At 36.7% G+C, this 24,926-nt stretch overlaps 1 protein-coding gene across 2 annotated transcripts; it reads left to right on the top strand.

Annotated features, from left to right (window-relative positions):
* The first annotated feature begins 132 nt into the window (after positions 1-132).
* Positions 133-23,580, top strand: COPS2 (COP9 signalosome subunit 2). 2 transcript variants are annotated; one of them, XM_080394677.1, is made up of 13 exons: positions 133-291; positions 10,588-10,701; positions 11,753-11,830; positions 12,426-12,551; positions 13,912-14,001; positions 14,122-14,199; positions 14,990-15,164; positions 16,198-16,376; positions 16,503-16,555; positions 18,846-18,943; positions 20,732-20,814; positions 21,984-22,042; positions 22,825-23,580. In XM_080394677.1, the coding sequence occupies exons 1-13, from the start codon at positions 238-240 to the stop codon at positions 22,967-22,969; spliced, it is 1,332 nt and encodes a 443-aa protein (XP_080250803.1). In that variant the 5' UTR covers positions 133-237; the 3' UTR covers positions 22,970-23,580. The 2 variants fall into 2 exon arrangements, with proteins under 2 accessions (XP_080250803.1, XP_080250802.1); XM_080394676.1 differs by having other exon boundaries at positions 13,891-14,001.
* Positions 23,581-24,926: the final 1,346 nt, after the last annotated feature.

Raw genomic sequence — 24,926 nt, 5'->3', positions numbered from 1 at the left:
CGAGGCAGCGCGGCGGCGGTTGCTAGGGCCGGTTGCTAGCGGGGAGAGGAAACGGGCGGTGGTGCAGCACCGATTGGGCTCCGTGTGGCCCGGGCCGGGGGCGGGCGGCAGCGGGTTCCGGGCGAAGCGGAGCCACATTGGGCAGAGCCGCGCGGCGTTGTGGGAGAAGGGGCCGTCCTCGCTGCCTCCTCCCTCCGCCGGCCCCCTTCCCCTCCCCCCGCCCGTCCTCCGGCCAAGATGTCTGACATGGAGGATGATTTCATGTGCGATGATGAAGAGGACTACGACCTGGTAGGGCGCGGGGGGAGGGGGGGGCGGCGGTGCGGGGGCTTCGCGGGAGCGGTGCCGCTGGGGGCCGGGGCCGCCGCCCCGGCGGGCGCTGCCCCGTCAGGGAGCGGTGACAGGCTGAGTTCCCTCTCGGCCGGGAGGGGTGGTGGCAGCGGCCGCGAGGGGCGGGTGCTGGTTTCGGAGCAGGCCCCGCCACTTCCCCGCGGAGAAAACGGGCCAGCTTCGGCCCCGGGCGGTTAGCCAGGCCCCGGGCCGGCCCCCTCGGGCCTGCGCCCCCGTTCGCCTTCCGCGGGGGTCAGGGGGAAGGGAGGGCTCCGGTGCGCTGTCCCCCGTCCGCCCTCCTCCTCCTCCTCCTCCTCTGACCCCAGTGTCGGGCACGAAATAAAGTCGTGAAGTTGCCTGCCCTCCTCGCCACCCGCGGCAGCGGGAGGTCCCCGGGGGTATATGTCAGTCTTGTGCTTGCGTGAGCGTCAAACTGAGGGAAAAGTGGGGGGAAGAGAAGGGGGAAGAGAAGAAATGGCCCCACAGCCGGTTTCTGATGCAACGTGTCGAGGGTATACTCATTTTTAACTTTTTTTCTTCATAGTCTTGGTGAGCTTCCCCCCTCCCCCGCTTAATTGCGGAGTTTGGGGGTTGTGCTGTTATATCGAGCTGCATTTTGACATCAGGTTTTGTTCTAAGCTTTTGCAGTTAAGAAAATGCTGCTTGCAGTTAGCAACAGATCAGTTTATCGGGGGGGGTAGTTGGGAATGTAACTGAAGTGTTTTACTGTAACGAGTCTGCTTTAGATTATTAAAAACAAAATTTTTACAGTGAGTAAAACCATCTTGTGCTATGTTAGTAAACCAAATAGCTGTCATATTTGAAACAAAAAATGTTTTCTGTGCTGTCTGATTAGTTGTAATTCTATTGCCATTGTCTTATACTGGGGCTTGAAGCTTGATTGGTTGGTTTTTTGCTTTTCTGAACTTTGCATAGGTTTTTAGATCAGAGGCGTTTTTAAAAAAAGCTGTGTATGGTTGAGGCTTGAGTATTTCATTCATTTCAGCTAAACCTGTATTTACAGTACTGCAGTTTCACTGAAGAACCCCAGATGCTTGTGGAAGACTTGCTTTCTAACAGATTACTTGATAATCATTGCTACTTATGAATTCATGCAAGAGACTTCTCTGATTTTATCTGAAATAGTTTCTGGACAGATTCGTTTATGAGCTGCTCAGAATAAGCTGTGTGACATTGGATATAGAATAAAACCATCTGAGTTTTGGTTTTGAGTTTTTTTAAATTCACGTAAAAGCGCGGTATGACATGTGTTGCCATCTTACATGAGCTGCTTGTGTCAGTATTCCAAGAACCATTACTGTTCCACTTAGGTCCATGAATGAATTCACAATCTTCTGCAAACAAGGTTTCTGAAGGCAATACACTGAGACTATTAAAATATTTTGTTGGTCCAGTTTATTCGAGAATCAATTTCCATTCATTAACACTGAAATCCATGTCCTGATTTAAAATACTGTGTTTATTTTTCCATGTGATACAAACAATGGAATACTAAACACAACAGAATTCATCTTCAATATCCATAACGTGAGAACTGGGCATGCAGAGAAACCATTGGAACTGTGGTTTTTTCAATCTTTAAATGCAGCTGTCTGCATATAAATTTGAGTAAGAGTGCAGCTCGGAGCTCAGTTGTGTTATGTCAGTGTTCACCAAGAATAATTTCTGGTGTGACACTTTTTCCTGTGAAGTACTTTCTTCCTCATTAGAAAGGCCTTGCTGAAACTTCTTGCTTGTGGCAAACTTCAGCCCCTGACAGTAGTTACTTCCTGGCACGTTTTCATCATCGTTAATTACTACTAGCCCAGACCTTTCCCAAACTTAAAAATACTCCTTGTAATAGTTAGGAGCATGTTATTTTTTTTATCTTCTGTATGTAAATCCTATGTTAAAGCACCAAATAATACTTAAGTATCCTTAAATAAAACAGATTTTTGAAAATTTAATTCGGATTTCTAACTGATGGGAGAAAAAACAACCCAGAATTTCAGAATAAAAATATTCCGGCTAGACTAGTTAGACATTCTTGGACTGACAAACCATGACTGAATGTTGTTCTTAAATGTGTTTGAAACTGTAATTGCAGTGTTCTGCAAAATTGTTTTGGAAAATAGTTAAGAGCCCTGAAGACAGGGCCTGGTTTCTTCCTTTCATTTTGATATAAATCTAGTTAAACTAAGACTAGAAGGAGATGCTTGGTTCTCAAGTTCAGTGTAAAGGCTGCCGCAGAAGGATTTGAAACAAACAAAAAAAGAGTATAAGACAAAATACTCGGGTAAGTACAGTATTGAAAACAAAAGAGTACGTGAGAGTGTTGGTGATTTTTTTTTTTTTTTTTTTTTTAAGGAATAGGAGGAGAGGCGGTAATTACAGAAAGAGTTAATGAAAGAATAAATAGCTGTTTTGTCAAAATACAGTATGATAAAACTAGATTCAGGTCTGCCAGGGTCGCTACTAGCCTAAAAATAGTAGTGCAAAGAAGGCTCCCAAAAAAGTGTTCATTTTGTCAGCTTTTGTTAGAAGTGATTATGGCTGTTCCTCTTTAAATGTGCTCTTGACCTGCTGACTGTGTAGAACCAGCCAGTTAAATTTCCTTAAAGGATGCAAATGTTTGCACTTGAACTGAATTGTGAACAGATAGTCTGTAGGCCTAGCTCTTTCCCAGCTTCATCATGCATTTTTGTATAATTAGAGTAATTACTACACTGTAAACAACTGAAGACTACCCACTTTACTGATCATAGCGGACTGTTTCTGCTTAGGTTTTCATTGGGTTAAAAGTCAAGCTTTTGCATGTAAATGACCTTGGCTGCTTCTATAGAAGTTAACTTGTATCTGTTGGAGGTCTCGATGGGAGGAAAAAATTCCATTTATATTCGCGGGTGGATGAGCCTGGATGCACAATTTGCTAGTAATGTACAGTGACAGCCTTGATTATAACATGAATTATTCCACTCTATGCTTCAGTGAACAGAATAATGTTTACTGGTCATTATGAAAACCACTCAATTTTAATTTCTAGTTTGGTGCTGTTAGGTGCCTTATGTGTTGTCAGTCCAGGTTCTGTTTACTCGTTTCAGCTTGAGGGTGGAGAAGCAGAAAGAGGGAAGGACCATTGTGAACTTTTTTGTTTTCAGTCTCAGACAAACAGCTACATTTAAAATTTACTTGGAGACTAAACTCAGCCTTTCCTCAGAAATTGATTCTTTTCATTGTACAATGACAACATATTGACAGTTGTAATACAGCTACTTGATTATTTTTGTTTGTTTGTTTTAATGAATTTGTCGCTGGTATTCTTAATGACACATCTTTTTTTGTGTTCTGAAGTTCAACTTGAAAATTAATCTGGGGGAAGGATAGTCAAATCTGTTCGCTGAGCAACTTGTCCTTTTATGTTATGGAATTGTATTATTTCAGTGACTTCAGTAGAAGAGCTGTGTGCGCTTCCAGTAAACAGCCAGCAGGTTGCACCTTGGTGAGATGGCTACAGGTTCATGGGGGTTGACATGGCTCAAATATGGAAAGCATGCTTTCAGATTACTGAGGATTTCCCTTTTCGGGCTGTGTTGATAACTAGGAAATACAGTCTTACATTTTATTTCAAGCTCTCAGAATGGCAGCTTCGTAAACACGAATTTATTCACTTATTTCTTTCCAACAGGGAGAAATATAGTCCATTTCAGAAGGAATTTCTGTATGTTCCCAAGCTTGTTAAGCAGTCTCATCAATAGACAGGGAATTTCCCCCTACCTTATATTGATGGTTTTTTAATAGATAGTTGAAATTTCATGCAGATACTTGTACTTCTTCCCAATTCTTTATGTTTCAGTATTGCTGTAGTTTTAAAAACTACATGCATATTGCAAACAAGAAAGTGATAATGCTGCAAAAACAAGCATTCAGAACTAGGCAGATAGCAAATCAAGCGGATCCACTTTACCCTTTTCTGTTTCTTTTCTATGTTTAATTACATTAGTATGTGATTAAAAAAAACCATGAGCTTCACAGAGGACATAGCATATACTATTCTCTGAATTAATTACTATTTTATATTGATTCAGTGTGTGACCTGATATTTTATTTTATGCGTTCTCTTCAGACTCATCTTTAAACACAGAATTAATATATTTGGGGCTTATTTTTCTCATTACCATAATGTCTCGGAAGGAGATACTGGACCAAAAAGCATGAGAATGATTAGTAAATTCTTTCCATCTGACCAAGTGTCAGTAAGTTCTGGTTGTTTGTTGGGTGGGGGGGGGAGTGGTTTGGGAGAGTTATTTAGCACTCCGTTCAGAGCTGAGCTCCCCAGGATCTGATACACAGTTGAGTATTAAACAGAAGTAAATTAAATCTAAAGTCGTGCTAAAACCTGGACTTTTAGAAAAGGACGCACTTAACTATAGGAGAGCTGTGTGACAGAGGGTGAAAGAAAAGACGCTTCCACCCTCTTTACATGTCATAATACTATTTTTTTCTTTCTTCAGTCTCCTGTCTCATTTCTGTGCATCTTCCAACTTCTGCTTAAAAAAAAAATAAATAAAGGCAGAGCCCTGTCTTTCCACAGAACTGTGCTGACCCCATTGCAAATTGCTGGCTTCACAGACTTATTCCTGGTGTCAGCCCTGGTGTGAGCCAGCAGACACAAGATGACTTGCAGAGTTAGTGAATAGGAGCAGAAAAGCAGAGACACCTGGAATATGAAAAAGAAACCCAGGACTCCCAATGCATGGTTGAGGGGTTGCAGACTTCTTAGACGAAGCACACTCACTGTTTCTAGTCTCACGGTTTGTCTCTGTTCCTTTCCTCTTTACTCTTTTGCATTCCAGCCTGATTGCTTTCTTTATATTCATGTGCCTGGATACCGGTGGCAAATGCACATAGAAACTGTTACTTGGCTTTTGTCCTGCTGCCTGGGGGCCAGTGGTCCAGGAAGAGCAAATGCAGAGAAAGTTGTACTTAGTGCTGGGATGGTGTTCAGTTGGTCACTTGTGGCCAGTGCAAAATAGTGCATGTTCATTGTGGATGAAATGTTCAACAAATCTAGCTGGCAAGCTACTGTATTAATACCATGAGGAATTTTTTTTTTTTCCAGTTGGCCTCATTTGGGCATTTTTGTGTTGTTTTTTAAAAAAACCCAAACAAACCAACCACTCCCCCCCTCAAACCCACATCACTAGTTCTCTTGCAAAATATCAGGTCTTCGCTCCAAATCCTAGAGTTAGCAGACCTCCTAAATGCCATGGTTATGAAACACAGTTAGCTGAAGTAACATCAACTTTGTACCAGACTTACTCTCAGAAACAACTGCACTTCTCAAAAAAAGCATGTTTTCAGTCAGTCGCATGGTTGAAATTTGGTAAAATTACCAGCAATTGAAAATTGACAGTAATAAGTATTGTTAATAATGTCCCTGAAGGATAGGTTTCTACAGAAATAGAACTCTGTGTTGTGTCTTCTGTCTGGAAAGTTATCTTCTGAATGGTTACTTTCTCTTTTATTTTATTTTTTTTAAAAGGTTGGCAAAGTAGGAGTTTGGCTGCTATACAGATAGTGAATGATACACAGAGAAGCAGAAGTTTGTTTTTTTCTGGATTATCACTCCACTTTCAATGTAGAGGTTAGGGAAGTTCTTTAGGCAAGAGAGGAGGCAAAAAAATTAGTAACTAAACAATGGGCATTTTCACAAAATATGTCTTTGGGTTTGTACATGTTTAACTGTACCAGATTAACGTGCCACTCCAATCTGCTAGAATACCACAAGTCTACTCCTAAATGTCACCGATACAGTGTTATGGTTTCCAAGTTCATGTACCCTATTCTGTCTGTGAGGAGAGGTGTCATGCTTCAAGAGCCCTATATAATCTCTGGAGACCACATTGACTAAGGCCTCGGCTACAGTTTTCTGAAACCACAGCTGGTTTTCTTACCCTCCATGTCACCTGCTCCTCTGCCATAGCTCACCAGTCTCAGGACTGCATCTGTGTAAGCACTGGCGGGTCTGTTCTCTCAACCCAAGCAGGATCAGCCGTCATCAAGGACTCGTACAGCATAAAATGTTGAATTGCTGCAGGGAAGGGGAAGGGGAATCCTAGGACCAGAAATGAGCAAGGGGTCGGGGAGTGCTGGATGCTTTTAACCTGCCTTTGCTGCTGGAGAAACTGCAAATGGGTCCATGCCCTAAAAAGGATGAATAAAGCTGACGGGGGTGAATTGTCTTCTATATGTGTTAGTTTTAGAAGCTGAGGCTTAATGTTTTAAAGCTTTTTAGTACTAGGTGAAATTAAATTTCTGAAAACTTAATACAAGACTTGTAAATTAAATTGGTTCCTTGATACTAATTTAACTTTCATTAAAATTATTTGAAAGAACTATGTTCCAGGCAGAGTAAGCTACATCAGAGGTTCTATCTCCATTACAATTGAGCTAGTGTGATAATTTTTCTTCCTCCAAAAAGTGATGTGATGGGATTGGATTGTTTATAACTGACTACATTTAGAACATGCAGATTTTCAATGAAGCAATGCTTAAATAATGTCTTAACTTTTTTAAAACTACATTTTTTAAAAAGCTGTATCAGGGCTTTCTGATTTCATGAGTAATAATAAAAAAACCCACTTGTTTGTTTTGATCCTCTCAGGAAGGGAGAACCAAATGGGTTTCAAAGATCAGTTCTGTGTATGCTGACTTCTGTCAGTTTTTTAGGCCTGTTGCTTTTTTTTACATCCGCTGGGGCTAAAGTATATCACACAGGTGCTTTTGTATCTTGAAGTTATAATTAAGAATGTTCTTTATTATGCAGAATACTAGTTCTAGATGGTATAGAAGAGATTTTGAGAGTTAAGTAGAAATCCTTTTTGTAAACCTGATATTCTATTCTTTCTATTAATTTTTGTACATTTTTAGTTTGGTATTGCATTGTTTGATGCAACAAAATTTCTACCTGGAAGAGTTGAGTTGGGGAAGTTGTTCTGACAGGAAGCAGGAGTATTGAAAATGAGGGTGAGGAAAGGTTAGGCATTTGGTATATGAATTTATTGTTAAAAGAACTTTTCAGTACTGGGAAGGAAATGCATCTTTTTCTTGTTTTGAACTTTGAGGATACAGCTTCACACTTTTCTTCCTTCTTTCCTTTTGCTTTTGAAAAAAGCGAAATGTTCTCACATTGATATCATACAGCACTAAGCCATTTCTGCATCAAAAGAAGGTAGAGTGCTGGTTCTTCTGAACTGTTCAGCACTGGCATAATTGGACATTGATGCAAATTAAGATGCAGTATCTGCATGGCTGGGTTTTATTTTTAATTGTCTAGAGATTCATGGCATCATCTCATACTTGGTTCATGGCTTTAAAGTTTTCTTCACAGCCATTAAGTCTAAATATGTCTTAAAGCAAGCACCTTACATAGCATTTCCTGGAAGTAGGAAAGCCCTATCTCCCTTAGCTTTGAGTCCATGTCAGCATCCTAAATTTGATGAAAGGCAAAGAGGCATAGAGTGAAGGAAAAATATAGCTGTGAGAACATAAGCCGACTACCTTTGATGCGTTTCAGAGTATTTCCATTAGAAAAAAATTATCTCTGGACATTAAACTTACTCCTTGTTATGTATTAATATTATTACAAAAATAGCTTTATGGGATATTTAGCTAGCATTGAGAAAAATTATCTGAAAAAAGGCTTCCTATATGAGTCCACATTCAGAATCACTGCCAGAGTTAAGGTGAACATTTAGATGTTTCTGGCTTCAGGCTAACAGAGCACATTGCTTCCTAAAAGGAATTAATTTAGTTTACTTTTATTTGTGTACAAATAGATACTTCTGCCAAAAATATTCCCCATTGTTCAAGTTTAGTATAAACATCAGCTGATTACAAGTATCTTACATGCTGTTTAAGCTTTGGCAGTGTATATCGTCATAGGGTGCCTGGTACACTTACAGCTATTGACATTTATATGTTCTTGTAGCTGCACCATCAATGTTGGATCAATAGGGTAAAGAACTGACGAAACAAAGCTAACCAAAATGAAAGTCACCCCAATGAAACAAGACACTTCCTTCCTGTGTTCTTTGCAGTTTTCAGTATTAAGTTTTTTAGTTCTCTTAGAATTCAGAAAAAAAGGTTTGTGGAATTCGGTAAGCTTTTAAGTCCATTCATTCTAATGGACTAAAGTACTAATACTTCATGTGAATATAAATCAATACGTACATGAGCATCTTGCCTACCTATAACAAATAGAAGCAGGTTGAAAAATACCTCAAGGACCATGTTTAATGAAATTGGGCCAACTGTTAGCTCCCATAATTTTTCCATTAGAACTTCAGAAAACTTAAACTTTGAAAGATGTGCTTGCACTGTAGGGAAGAGACGGCTAATTTAAAACTTCTGTCTTGCCTCATCTTTTTTTCATTCCTTCCCATGGTTTTGAAGGAGTCCATTAATATTAGCAATATATGAATGAACAAAGGAATCAATATGCCTGATGAAGTAGTACAGTAAAAGAAGAAATTCCAACTTAACGAAGGGCACCTGACTATGCATTCTTTATATTGTTACAGGGGAAGGTTACTCTGATGACAATAACTTGGAGATTTAAACAGTTTCTATTAAGCAGTTGATCTCCTAATAGCTAAGCGCTCTGTTGAGAAAAGTTGTCTTGAATATGCAGATGTGAAATATTTTTAACTTGTGTAACAACTTCATTTGAGGTTTATTTGAGCTTTGTTAGTGTTTTGTAATTCAGGCATGTAACATTGTCCTTCAGCAAAAGAAGATAAATTACTTAAGGGTTTTTTCATCAGAAAAAGCCTTGGAGTACTTTTGTTTGTTTGTTTGTTTGTTTTGTTTTTTTTAATGAATTGTCCTGGTGGCTGGGATGGAGTTAACTTTCTTCTTAGTAGCTAGTGCAGTGCTGTGTGTTGGTTATGGTGTGAGAACAACGTTGATAACACACTGATGTTTGTAGTTGCTGCAAGGTAATGTTTGAGGATTTTTTGGTTTCTTGGGCTTTGCCAGCCAGAGGGCTGGAGGGGCACAAGAGACTGGGAAGGGACACGACCAGGTCAGCTGACCTGAACCAGCCAGGGAGGTATTCCATACCATGGGATGTCACGCTTGGTATATAAACTTGGAGGGTCAGCTGGGGGGGTAGTCATTTCTCGGGGGCTGGCTGGGCATGGGTCAGCGGGTGGTGAGCAGTTGTACTGTGCATCCTTTGTTTTCCTTTCTCCCTTTTCCTTTGGATTTTATCCTTTTTCCCCAACTTTTCATTATAACTGTTGTTGTTATTGTTATTGTTGTTCTTACCTTTTTTAATTCTGTTTAAATTATTAAATTGTTCTTCTCTCAACCCTCGAGTGTTGCATCCCTTTCCGATTCTCCTTGCCACCCCTCAGGGTGCGGGTGTGTGTGTGTGAGAGCAAGCAGCTGTGTGGTGCTTGGTTACCGGCTGGGGTTAAACCACAACATGAAGTAATAATTAGTAGAAGTAAATTCTTTAATTTGTTTGGCGCTAGTGTACATGATGGGTAATTATTTGATTAAACTATGGTGTCTATGCCCCACCCCACCCTCTTTGGCAGTATCTTTAGCATTTTCTCAATTGTCTCCTGCTTCTCAGCACAGAAGCAGCTGTTGTTATCATCATTATTCTTTTTTTTTATTTCCTTAGACAAGTATGAATCATTATGACATAAAAAGGCAGTTTAGAGAGAGATTCATGGAAGCATTTTATGTCCTCCATTGCTGAATCACTACTTGTGTGGCAGCTCAGCCAGTCTTTTCTGTGGATAGCAAAGGTCATATAATAGAGCGCCTTTTAGAAGACTGGTGGCCAGCATGTTCGCTCTCCCCCCAAAATGACATATGCTATTAGCCATCTGTCCTTAAACACCAAACTTGGCAGAATTTTAATAATACAGTCTGTACTTGTCATAAAGGCAAAGTTGGTAGAGCTACGAGTTCATTAGTCCAGAAAGAAATCTGTTGACAGGCAAGTGTTGGTGGGTGGTGAGGCTGGCCTAGTAATGGAGGAGAGATGAAATCATCCTAAGAGTCCATACCTGCTACATGCTCGAAATCTGAAGATTTTCTTTTAATATATAAGCATTCCATGTCAGTTTGAACAGTATGTTTTACTATATTTTACTAATTTTGAGCAGAGTATTAGAAGTTCTGAACCTTTCTTTTTTCTCTGATTTTTATTTGTTTTTTTCTCTTTTCCTGAAAATGTAGGAATATTCTGAGGACAGCAATTCTGAACCAAATGTGGATCTGGAAAATCAATACTACAATTCCAAAGCTTTGAAGGAAGATGATCCCAAAGCAGCATTAAGCAGTTTTCAGAAGGTTTTCTGTCTTTATGTTCTATCTGTTATTTTCATATTAATTCACATTTTAAAATACTTGCTTACCATTTGAGTTAGTTTCTGGAATTTTAAGAATAATGTTTATATTTTAACTTACTAATGTGCTAAGTTTATCATTGGACAATGTAGACTCCTGGCTGACTGCCTTCCAGGATCATTCTTGGGGGGCATAAATAGGACATGGAAGAGTCATATTTTTATCACAGAACTGAGTTTTTAATCTTCAGGATTTACCAAGTTAAACTATGCTAAGTGTGTTTTCATGTGTTAACTACAGAAGCCAGATCCATTCGGGTTTTTTAAAATGAAACGGTGTTTCCCCAGTGCCTTATGTAATGTATTATATTTGGTTTGCTATCTGATTCCAAAGCTTTAAACATGTAATTACTTAGTGACACAGTTTCTTTCCTTTGTGTCAGTTTTAAATTTTTAGTGTTTGCACACTGCCGCCAGAAAGCAATATGCCAGATGTAACTTTTTAAAGAAAAAATAGGGTTTTGCCTCTCTTGGCTTATTTATAGTGTATAACGTTATTATATACATGACAAAAAAGCCTCTAAAATTTTTGCTTACAAAAAAATCCATTAACTATGTTAAAGCCTAGAAGCCTTTCTGATACATGAAGGAACTATAGTAGTTCAGAAGTGCAAATTTTTGACTAATTTAGTCAAGGGGCGGGTTGAGTCAGTTTTGCAGGGGGTGTTACAACTTTTTTGTGTGTATGTATTTATGGAGTGACGTTAAATTTTAGTGTCTGGTGTTACAACAACAAAACGTATAAATAACAATTCACCCTCCCTACATCAGCTAAGTTGTGAAAACTAAGTAAGATACATATCCCTCACTAACTTTCTCAATAGTATCAGGGAAGAGCAAAACTGAAGAACAGGGCAGAGTCAAACACTGCTTTGAAAGGAACAGAGTGGTGGGAAAAGGCATGTATGGGTTATGTACATTTTAAATAAGATGCAAATCAATTTAGGTTTGAATAAAGCTTTTATAAATTTGTCTTTAAAATTGTTTTGTTTCAGGTTTTGGAGCTCGAAGGTGAAAAAGGAGAATGGGGATTCAAAGCTCTGAAACAGATGATTAAAATAAACTTTAAATTGGTAGGAATTACAGCTATCACTTGAGAGTAAATGGCATAAATATGTGTTTGATCCAGAGATCTTAAGTTATTATTTTAATTTATGGCTATGACAACTAAATCTGCCAGAATTCATGTCTTGCAGCCTTTAATGGCTACTACAGACATGGCAGGGAAATTGTGGTGTAAGTCAAAGGCAAAATGGATGCAAAATAGTTGCTGTAGTCAGCTGATACTCTCTGAAAGTTTGAGGTTCAGTCTTTGCTATTCTGAGGTGTCATACCATTGAAACCAGTAACACTTCTGTGTGTACTTCACCAGAACAAATCAGTGAAAATTTTATATGCTACATACACAACAATTCCAAATAGTTGTATAGCCAACTCTGTTTTCTTTGTTGAGATAAATATTTTAGATGTCTAATCCATGCAGTCTTGCTGAAGTTATTACTGATTCTGCTGCTTGTGTATAAAGTGGTGATGTAAAAGTTCCTAATAGCAACCACTACTGCATAGGCTTTCCGTTATGCTTTCCTTTCTGTATCTGTATTTGCAAGACATAATTCAGTTTTTAATGATTAAGACAAAAATTATAATGTAATTTTCTTTTTCTTGTAGACTAACTTTCCTGAAATGATGAACAGATATAAACAGCTATTGACCTACATACGGAGTGCAGTTACGAGGAATTACTCTGAAAAATCCATCAATTCTATTCTTGATTATATCTCTACTTCCAAGCAGGTTAGATCTTTGGGTCTTTTATTTTCATGGATTTCCTCCTGGCATTTTTAACAATGGACTTTTTTGTGTATGGTGGTTTGGTTTTGGGTTTTTTAATCTTAATGGGGAACATTTGCAGCATGAATTGCTGTCATATGTTAAAATATATTTCCCACATTTAATGGATTCTGTCAACACAGATAACTTAATAAATTTGTCTATCTTTTTTTGGCAACATTTACCTGGGATTGCTATTCTAATAAGAACAATAAAAACTTTTTTTTTTTTTAGCATAGTAGCTACACACTATAACTGCCTTCTCAAACACAATTTGTAATTAAACAATACTATTATTTTTTTTACTTTGAGGGGAGAAGGAAGCCTTTGAAAAACATTGCAATGAAGTTTTGGTGTTAAGTACTGCCCGGTTTTGAGTGTACTGTGCAAGCTAGGCGCATGTTCATAGATACACAGCCCAACTTTTCTTTTGTGTTGTAGAAGCTTTACAGAGAGTAGAAACTAACTGAAGTAATTCCTGCATATATAGAGTCACTGGTCTTTCATGATGACGCCTCTGTCATTATCAGTCCTTCCTGTCCTGCCACTTACGGACAATGAAAGTGTAATAATTGAATGATAGTCTAAAGGATTGTCTTGTACTATACCTTGTTGGCAGAGGTCATTGTGTTTGGGCTAAATACAGCGGAACCAGACCTGGAGAGACAATCTGGATATCTTAACTTGATGTATAGCCACGGATCTGTTATCCACGAAAGAACAATGGCCATAAACAATAGTGATGCATTGTCTGTAGGACCTGTGTTAAAAGGTCACAGTCAGCACTTTGATTTCCATTTTGGATGTTGTATTTTCAGGTTTTATGCAAAGAAACAGTTTGATGTGCTCAAGAGGTTTCTTTCATGCAACATTGGTAGTAGAGAAAGGAGAAAGCATCTTTTCCTTTTCACCATTTCTCTCTTTGTAAATCTTTTTTGATATGTAGATAATTTTTGTTTTTCTCCTTTCAAGTAGGAACAATGTTGCCTGTGTTCTGTCTTTTTTTTACACAACATAAGAATTTTATTACTTGGTTATATAAGATGGGCTTGTATAAGGTGGCATTTTTCACTAGCATGATTGATAGTTGCAAATCTTAAAATGTGAAGACTTTTTAATTGTATCTATTTCTATCAGAACAGCAAGTGTACTTACTTTTGTTACTTCAGAAGCTCTTTACAATTTAAAAGCAGACATTCAGTATAATGCAGATACTTTTCTTATTTTGAAGTTCAAGCATGCACTTTTAGCTTGTTCAGATTGACTTTATTAACAGGTACAAATTTGCTGTTTACAATTATAGAATTCTGATTTTTTATGTCAGATGGATTTGCTTCAGGAATTCTATGAAACAACACTTGAAGCTCTGAAAGATGCTAAGAATGATAGATTGTGGTTTAAGACAAACACAAAGGTAAAATATATAACTTACTGTTCTTTGCTCTTGTTTGTGACACCTTCAGCTAACTCTTACAAATTATAATTGTAAAATCTGAATAGACTTCAGTACTTCAACTTTTTTTTTTTATTACAGCTTGGCAAATTATATTTAGAACGAGAAGAATATGGAAAGCTACAAAAGATTTTGCGTCAGCTGCATCAGTCGTGCCAGGTACCTTTATATTCTAAATCACTGTAGCTTAGTAAACATTTATTTTATTGTTTACATCTGTTTCTGTTATTGGTCTTTGAGGCATGCTACTGAGCTTTGGTACAGAGCCTGCTTTAATTTGTTACCTGTTTGATAACACGAACAAAAAATGCTAAGTGTTTTATTCCTTGCTTAAAGATGATTTTTTTAAAAATTATTCCCAACTGCTGATTAAGTTTCCTTATAGTCAGCTGCAAGGATGAGAAGCACATGTGAATAATAAATAATGCATAGACATTTATTTTAAAATATAGTGAAGATTCCAAGTGAGCTTTACTCAAAACTGAAAATACTGCTGTTAATTTTGCATTTGGAAGGAAAAAAAAAATTAGCCATGCAGCCTGCTGCTTGTTATAGGCAGCAGAAATCATATGTATTATATATTTGTATGTGTGTCAGTCATTGCATATACTGCATATACATATGCATATACATTGCATATACATTGCATTATATACTGAGAGTGTGGTTTAAGGAAAGTTGAAGAGTAAACGGTAAAAGTTCTGAGGAAATCAATTAAACAAAAATACTTTCGTTAATAAATTGCTTCAGAACTTGGCCTGTGGTAAGATCTTGTGAGAACTGGTATGTTTTGTGCTAATAGTTATATCAAGATTTTAAAGTTTTAGGAATATCCTAATTTCTGACAGGAAATTACTGAGTGTATTAGGTAATCAGTTTTTTACTAGTGTAAAACTGAAATCACTGTTTTCTTAAAATTTCACAGTATTTATTACTTAATCTATCCTAGACTGATGATGGGGAAGATGATCTAAAAAAAGGTACTCAACTATTGGAAATCTATGCTTTGGAAATTCAAATGTATACAGCACAGAAAAATAACAAAAAACTTAAAGCACTATATGAACAGTCATTGCACATCAAGTCAGCCATTCCTCATCCACTGATCATGGGAGTTATCAGAGGCAAGTTAATCTTGAATTTTTCATTTAACTTCTTTGCATAGATTAGTTTTATGAAAAACTGATAATGTTTTTTCCAGTTCCAAGTATAAAGAGAGAGGATCCTGTAGATTCAGAGGCAGGCAAACCATATACAAATGCAGTGGCTACTGTCTCATTATTTAATGTTTGCCGCCTGTAGGACTTCAGCTCTGCTGTTCTGGTGCCTAAGTACCAGATGCACTGCTCAGAAGGGCAGGACTGTTGGCTAAATATAGTGTAGGAGAGAAGCAACAGAAGAACAAGAGGAAGACTTGAGCTGTTTGACACCATGGCAGGCAACAAAGGATAAATACAAAGGCATTTGCAAAGGACAAAAAGGCTGGAAGGGACTGCTATTCTGTAATCCCCTTCTGTGAATTTGTGCTCGATGTCTCACCTCTTGAAAATTCATCAGGAACCAAAGGGCTTTAAGATGTGTTTTGAAAACACTGTTTATTATCTGTAATGATGAATTATAGTGGAAACATGCTGTGTATCTTGAAAAACACTTTCTCCAGAATACCTCCCCTCTTCCCCTGGGTGTGGGGTAGGCACTTGCACAGACAATCGGGCAGCAGTGGGGTACTTCAGAAGTAAAAGGAGATCTACAGTGTTTCTCAGTTTTTCTGTGTGGTTCTGTTCAACAGATTGGGGAAAACTCCATAAATATAGGGAGTCTCTTGCCTTTGAAATGGAGATAAATTCCATGTCAGTTTTTACAGTATTTTAACATAAGGTTAAAATAATGATTGGCTGTGAAGATTAGTGTTCTTTTAGATTTATTGTGTGGGTTGAGTTTTGTTTTTTCTTCTTTGAAATAGGGTTTATTCAAATGGCAGTGCTGTATGTGAAGGCCCTAATGCTTTTTTTTCTAGCTATTTTAGAGAATGAAAAGACTCCTGAAAATATTTCAGTAATCTATTTAGAAATAGCTTGGAACTTCTGAGTACAATTATTGTAGTCAGCAACAAGCACGCAGTGTTCCTTTTCTCTTCATCTGTGGTTTTTTTTTCAGAATGTGGAGGCAAAATGCACTTAAGAGAAGGAGAGTTTGAAAAGGCACATACTGATTTTTTTGAAGCGTTCAAGAATTATGATGAATCAGGGAGCCCCAGAAGAACCACTTGCTTAAAATACTTGGTCCTAGCAAACATGCTTATGAAATCTGGAATAAATCCATTTGACTCTCAGGAGGTATAATTTTTTTCTTCCCTTTTTTCCAACCCTTTTCTGAATTGATAGGGAATTTACCCAAAAGATGAAGATGGAAAAAAATATTTAAAATCTAAACATGCATGTTGTGCTTTCTGTTCTGTGTAGGCTAAACCATACAAAAATGATCCAGAGATTCTAGCAATGACAAATTTAGTAAGGTAAGTTTTTAATTTTTCTGGAGAACAAAAAACAAAAATTATGTAGTTTCCAAACCTGAAATGGAATATTTTTGGAGATGGCTTTTCTGTGCACAGCTAACAAAGTTATTTCATAAATATTGGGCATATATTTGTTAACTGTTTTTCTCAAGAAAAACTTACTATGACATACCAGAGTATCTGTACTATACCAGGTAGGGGTACAGAAACATGCTGTTATCTTCTGCTATGCTGAGTTTCTTAGGCAATGGCAAAACCCTCATTTTTTCCATTAAATAAAGTTGTCCCACCTTCTACTGCAACTGGTCTTTAGGGTTTGGCTGATTATATATGAGGAACTGAGATGACTGTCGTCTCATACCAAAGCCAACAGAATAACTGGATGCATGGATGTCATGATTACTAAAGGAGTTTCATAATTTAGGAATATGAAACTGAAATCTCAAGTGATCTATCCTTCAATCATGTGAAAATCAAAAGAAGGCCTTGTTACCTCTTAGAGGCAGCTGTGATGTGAGAACTTTCAGTGTATTAAAATCATCAAGCAAAATAAATTGAACTGAGGCAGTTTTTGTATACTGTGCTTTGAAGCTAATCTGTTCCAATCACTGTATCCTGTCTTTATAAAGTAAAAGAAAAGAATGGTGGGTTAGAAAACTTTTCCCACCTTTTCATTACGTAAGAAGTAATGCCTGTTCACATTTTGAAATACACAATTGATCTCATGTTGGAAAAAACCATGCTCTGATACTGATACAGTACTGTACCATTGTATGCATGCAAATTGTTTCTGAAAGCAAGGACATTCACCCATTATTGACGTAACGATGAAAAAATTATTTGGCAGTTATTAAGGGACTGTTTCCAATAATTCCACTTTAGACATGCCTTTTCTACTTCACTGTCAAAGTTTCATGTGAATTTGAGGCAGAAGGGACTCCAGATGGCCTTACCCAATCTGATTTTATTCATATTCTTAATTTATATCTTTTATCTTGACATTTGAGTATAACTGCTTCTTTAAAATCAATAATGCAATTAAAGCAGTGTAGACAAGAAATATGCAGAAGATTAAATCAATTCCAAAGATTACAAATATGTTTTTAATTCTTCCTATACTCTATATTGGGATCTTGAATGTTTTACTTGTGATAAAGAGACACTTCTGGAATAAACCATAAAATATACTTACCTGAAATTCCTTTTAATTATGAAGTAAAATTTACTGGTTTCATGTGATACAGTCCATTCCACTCGTTTAACTCCATTTACAAACTCCTCAAGTTCCACCTTACAGGTCTTTTTCTTGCCTATTTTACTGATAATAAAGGATGCTTTTTTTGTTTTTATCAGTTTGAAAACAATTTGAAAATATACAGAGACTATGAAGGAAAAACAGATGTTTTTAAAATGTTTGATGTAGTATTAAACAGAAGTTGAAAGCATATGTTGGACACTATGTCTTTCAGGTTAAGTATTGATAGTCTGTAGCTTAATAATAACTGAATTATTGTGTAAGTTTGATTAGTTAGTAGCTATTCCCTATCACAGTTGACTGGTCCTGTAAGAAAAGATAGATTTTAATTGTATAACCATTATATTTCAAGGAAAAGGTCTTGTTTCAGTGGTTACAGCTCTTGCCTTTTAAATGATGCTGTGGTGCCACTACTGAACAATAGGTGTCTAAACCCACCTTATTTTTGTAATCCTTTCTCAGAAAACAAGATTGACTAATTAAGTGATATATATACTAAAAATAAGCTATAAATAAAAATGTAAAAAGTAATATTATGCCAGAATTACTGATGGTTAGCCTTGGAAGTCAGGATTTCTTCCATCTTCCAGCATTTTTAGAATTCAGCTAAAGATGGACATTTCTAGAAAGAGCAGCAGCCCGCTAGACTCTTTTTAGCTCTTATTTGTTCCATGAAGTATAGCTTCATGAAGCCGAAATTCAAGTAAAGATATTTTTCAAAATTGGTTATTTTTAGGGTCAAGCTTTTTTTTAAAGAATACCTCCTTAAAGTACAGAAGTTTTGAAACAAGAGTGCACTTGCGGAATAACTGAATCTTCATACGAAACTTTTGTAAATGCTACTTCAATTGAAGTAGGAGAAGGGTCATTTCAGTTGCATCTTATCTTGAAATAGTTCTTCCTTATAAAGGTTCTGAATATAATTATTTGCCACCAACACTTAATATGGGGTTTTTTTTAGATGATGTAGAACACAGTCTTACGAGTGTGTTTAACTTTTAAAGAGAGTAATTCAATCTCTTGATTTTTTTGAAGTGCCTATCAGAATAACGACATCACTGAATTTGAGAAGATTCTGAAAACAAATCACAGCAACATCATGGACGATCCCTTCATAAGGGAGCACATTGAAGGTATTTTTGTAGGCTATTTTAATCCTTGTTTTCATACCTTGGTAAGCTGCTTCCCCCCACCTCCCCCCCCAGTTTATTTTTCTTCTTGGTAGAATGGGAGTTCTTTGTAATTAGTTGTGGACAATTCCCTTTACTGTTTCCAAGTTCTTCAGAAGCTGGTCAAGGCCACCATGCATCCAGGCATGTAGAATGACTCTGAAGAATTGCAGGAATGATGGAGAAAGTTCTAGCAAGAGTAGATATTCTAAGATAATATCTATGGTGATGTTAGGCACTGAATGTTTTGAGTGGTGGGGATTTTTCCATTGTAAGGATTAAATGAGGGCAACCCTGATAAAAGTTGTTTGTTTGCTAGTTTATAAGGTTAATTTTCTGCTTCAGATTAAAGACAAACTGTGTAGACAATGTAATGAAAGCTGCATTAATAAATGAGTAGTTATAGAGTATGTAACAAGATACATAATTCTAATGTATTTGTTGAAAACAATGTTTGCATTTATAGCACCTATAATAAAACACATTAACACATGCCCTTCCATTCCTTTAACGTGACAAAATAAAGTTGCCTCTTCATTTGTCATACAGCTGAGAATATAAAAGTCTCTTTGCTTGAATATAGTGTCTGGTTTTTCAGATATCTACTGTTTTCATCAAGCATAGGGCTTACTGTGACATTGCAAGGTCATTTAGCTGGATAGTTACATGAAAGAAAAGAGTTAAATCCAGAGACCTGGTTTTCTTAGACTTCTTGTTTGTAAAAGAGAACATGGCAAACAGCAGGGGAAACTAAATATAACCCCTCTACTGCTGTTACGTGTCGACTGCTGGTAAGCTTCAAATTCTTGTAGGGAGACTCTGTAAGATTAGAGAGATGGATGCTTAAGGAAGAAAGTATGACAGAACTGGAAAGCAAGACGGGGAGAGGACAGTTGAATCAAAGGATTGAAGAGAAATTGAGTTTCACCCCTTATATGATAATAGTCTGCTAGTGTTACCCAGAGGGGAAAAAGACAGTCTCTTCTTTTTTCTCTCTGCGGTGATACAGAATATGTTTGTGGTTATAACGTTTACATACCTTGCCTCATTTTAATCTCCTTAGTTTTATTGAGATACCTAATCTGGTCTTCGGTAGTATTTTTCATTATATAAACAGTCCTTGTGTAACTAGTTAGGTAAAAATGGATCTCGCTCTTTTTCAGTTAATTTTACGATTGTAATTTATGCTTTCATTTTATTCAAATTTTCTTTAATAATGTAAAAATTTCTAAAACTATGGCTGCACTATCTTACCTAAGCAAAATCAGCCACTTCATGCAGACTCTGTTTTGTACTTCTTCAATTCCTCATCTTAATTGTACTACTAGGCCCTGATCTTTTAACTGAAAATGTGAATATTCCCCATGAAGGTAAATGCACGCAAACTTAAGTTTCAAACCCTTAAGAACGCCTTTTCTCCCTTCGGAACAAGGCAAGCATTCTGGCCATAAATTAAAGGGGCAGACATACTGTGCAGTAATCCGTATGATTTATCCAGTTAGTTTCAGTAATTTAAGCTTTTACCAGGGAATACATTGGTCCATGTTTAAAGAGTTTTTAACTCTTACCTGGCCATCTTCAGAGTTACATATTGCTTGGATCCCTGGAAAAAGAGGGTACCTTTATCTTGCTGTTCTTCCCATCTCTGAAAAAAGATGATAGTATTTAGGGTATCTTGCTGTATGGAGCTGTATGGCATATTTATTTCAGTCTGTTGTTATTACAGTATTAAATTTTTTTCTTCTCTTACAGAGCTTTTGCGAAACATCAGAACACAAGTGCTTATAAAATTAATTAAGCCTTACACAAGAATACATATTCCTTTTATTTCTAAGGTATGTGTCCGTGGAGCCTTGTGTTTGCGTAAGTAAATGATTAATTGTGAATAAAAGCTCTTAAATAAATACAGTGCTTCCAGAAATAGAACATCTAAAACACAATCTAAACCATAAAGCAGTACTATGCACTGCACTGCTGGCAGCTTTGCAGTGTGGAAATGTAAATTTCAAGTGATGTCCTAATGCTTTTTATAATGTGTGCTATGATATACTTCTAAAATATTTGATTACCATATTCTACTCGGTGTAGAAAAGCACTTTTCTGAAGAGAAATATAAAAAAAATTCTATAACGCAAAATGTAATTATGAGCCTAAATTTTATGAACATAAGAATCCAAATACGAACTCCTTTTGTTCAGAAGAGATTTTCAAATGTCTGTGTTGTGTGAGTTACAGAACTGTGGTAATAGAACAAACCAACTATTATACTGGAATCACTGATTTCATTCCCTAGTCTGGAAAGAACAAAGTCAAAACTCAGTGACAATAGATTACTATTTTCATCTTCTTTGAGTCTGTGATTTTTTTCCTTGCAAAAATTCACAGCATTCCAAAATATATCATCAAGTACTGATGCTTATTTTTACACTTAAATTCTCTTTAGAATTCTCTGTTTGTTGGGGGTTTTTTAAGTTGGTCTTAACATTTTTAAAACTTGCTTGAGCCAGAAGATGCAGTTAGTCCTCTAAATCATTTTGAGTACAGACCCATTCTTTTCTGATAATTATTGTCTCATTTTATTTCTTGGGGATTTGTGTTGTTTTGGTTTGTTTTTTGGGTTTTGGGTTGGTTTTTTTTGTTGTGGTTGTTTGTTTTTTTTTTTTTTTTTAGTTGGGTTTTTTTGGTTGTGGTGGTGGGGATTTTTGTGGGAGTTTTTTGTTATTTTTTGCTTGGATTTCCCCCCACCACCACCACCCAGTAAGTCAGCAAAGCAACTAATTTTTGGAGCTTCCAAAATTTTGCTTTAGCCTCTTCAGCCTTTTCTGAAAAATTACTGATCTCTTGATCATTGGTCATGCTTTGGGTGGAGTTCTTTTGCTTGAGAGTTCATTATTGACTTGATACTTTTGAAGTGAAAACAAATTCTGTACATGAAAGTAAAGATTGGAAGGATTTAACATTGCAAAACAGTGTAGCAGCATGATGAGTTTTCTTTTTCTTTTAGGAGTTAAACATAGATGTAGCTGATGTGGAAAGCTTGCTTGTGCAGTGCATATTGGATAAGTATGTACTTTATTCTTGATTACTGATCTTTTGGTTACTTTAAAATAATCAAAGTATACAAGAAGCAACAAACCATTTTTGTACATTGTTGCAATACTGGTTGATGCTAGAACTGAAAGGTAATGCTGCTGTCTTTGTATTTGCTTGGCTTATGAGCCATGAAGTATGTTTGTGAGATGTGAGCGAAGAAGATTATACAAGAGAGACTGAGTGGCATGTTTATATTTTTGAATTATATAATAAACTACTCGAATTATTATAAAATTATGAAATTTAATATTATTTGTAATTTCTGCTTGTACCCATGTATATTTTCAAGTACGTTTTCAAGTTGACAAATTAGTAGTCTGCTCTCCTTGATTGGAAAAACTTACCTACAATTTGTAAAATCTTTTTTTATAAAGGTAACTTGTTATATCTACTAGGAAAATATAATTCATACCGAGATTTATAGTGTAATTTCTTGTTACATAAATCTCCATTATTCATGATTCCTTGACTTTCAAGAACTGTTTACCTTTTATTGCTTCAGACTTTATATGTAGGTCATAGCTAGGCAGATAAAATACGCATTGCCCAATGAAGTAGTTCATTTGATTTCCAATCATGACAATTAAATAGGTAGTACTACCCAGGATAATGTATTATGTAAGTGCTGAATTCTGAAATGGACTTTGTGTCTCCATTGTGTAAAGCAACCTCTTATTTTACCTCTGATTTATTGTCAGCTCCTACTTCCATTTACATTAGCAATTTATGGTTATTTATTTATTTACTTCTAGCACTATACATGGCCGAATTGATCAAGTCAACCAGCTCCTAGAACTGGATCATCAGAAGAGGGGTGGTGCACGGTATACTGCGTTAGATAAATGGACCAACCAACTAAATTCTCTCAACCAGGCTGTAGTCAGCAAGCTGGCCTAACAGAAAACAAGCTTTTACAAACGTACTTAAGGCAACAGTGCAGTGATGTAAACCTTAAAAGAACTGGGAATGGCAAAACTACTGTCAGTTGGTGTGCCCTGAAATTATTGGAGTTATGGCAGAAGTGCTTTTTTGATCAGCTGGTTTGTGTTTTGCTGCTGCATTTATCCCAAGAAAAAAACAGCTTTAATCTCCAGAAGAAAACCAAAATGCCACGGGATTTATGCTGTATTGACATCTTGCCCTGTACATACAACATCCTAGTAATTTGTCAAAGGGCAGTTAATGACCAGAGAGAAGATTTTTGTCATGATTTTAAATACACTGACACGTTACTGTTGGTTAAATTTAAACATGTTTTACCTGCAGAAATTCTCTCACAGAAATAACCTGCAATAACTTGAAATGCATACCCTTTTGAACACTTCCTTTTCTCATGTATAAATTGAAATGTTTGCTGCATTTTGCAAAATGTCAATTCTCCAAAAATGTGTCCGTATATTTCTGTACCTGCAGTGTAGTAAAGGTTTAGAAGAAACCCCATAATTATAGTGGCATACTGTCACTTAGGTTTCAAGCAGCAAAATAAACAGTGCAGTTCAGAAATTGTACAGTTTGTTTCTTGATGTGCTTTCATTATACTTGATTATTATTTTTGTTATTTTTAAAAGAATATAGGTATTACTTTATCCTCAGCTCACGAAGGACCATGTGGAGATTTTAAGTAGTACGTGTGCTCTGTTGATTTTTCTTTTTTATCCCCCCCCCCCCTCCATCCCCGAAACAGTTAAACGTAAATGCTAACGAGTTTAAAAGCTGACATTTAGCAGCTTGCATCTTGCTTAACTGACTTTTATCTTGCAAGATACTGAACTATTATCAGTCCTGCCTAGTTCATGTTGGTGAGTATTTGGCATTTCTCAGGAATATGCTCGGTTTTTATTTTGGTACTTCAAGAATACAGGTTTACCAAGCAGTATCCTAGGAATAGAAATGCAGACCCTGATTGTTACCTCTCTTTGCCTAATCTGTGGTCTTTTTGACCAAATTCAGTGTATATAAACCAACACTGTGTGTATAGAGTGAGGACCAAGTACAGTGACCTCAGTAATAATGGAATCTGTTCTGTCTCAAATGTTTAATTGTATTGTAGTCCTTTCAGAGCTGCTCTTCAGGTCCTGAAGTCCTACCACATAGCAGGCACATGCCTTTCACATCTTAAGATTTTGGGATCATCAGATTCCTTTAAAATACAGAGCTGCGCTGCTGACCACAGCAACTTTTCTTCCTGTAGCACCTTGTCTGGAGCCGATATAAAAGTTCTCTTGCAGGACTCAGAAATGTAGAAGAAATTTTTTAGGGTCACTTACTCCATAACTGCAAGTACTCTGTTTTAAAGCTGAGGGTATAGGGTATAGTATAATGGTGCACAAAGCAGTGCCACACACAGTCATTTGTTATAGTAGAACAAAAAATATGTATGTAGAGCAATTAACACCACCCCAAGAATAATAAAAAGCCTAATAAATGACACATGTCCATCACATACATACAAGACAGTGTGGTAAACTCCATGTTCTAGGGCAGGATTTAAATTGGTAACAGTGTCTAATTAAATAGGATAAAATAACTTTCATCTGAAGGATAGTTATATCTCTTGGAAAATTATTTTGCTTTGCAGTTGTCCAAGAAAGTGATTTTTTTTATTCCTCTAGAGTTTACACAGTAAAACTTAATGTGGTGAATGAGTAGTGTGATGCAGAATCTTGGGTGAGCATTTCTCCTTCACTGATGCATATTTTTACCAATAGGTATTTCTGATTTATGCATTTATTGAACTTAGTTTATATGCAAAGGTGAAGTTTTTTCCCCTCATAAAATCTGTAGATAACATTTACTAAAGCACATTGTTTGTATTTTGTTTCCTTACAGTGCTTGATGTATAATGTAGTTTTTA

The sequence above is a fragment of the Falco punctatus genome (assembly GCF_963210335.1).
Source record: "Falco punctatus genome assembly, chromosome: 7".
NCBI classification, from domain to species: Eukaryota; Metazoa; Chordata; class Aves; order Falconiformes; family Falconidae; genus Falco; species Falco punctatus.
Note: the sequence above shows the minus strand (reverse complement) of the source record. Positions and strands in the feature narration are given on the sequence as shown.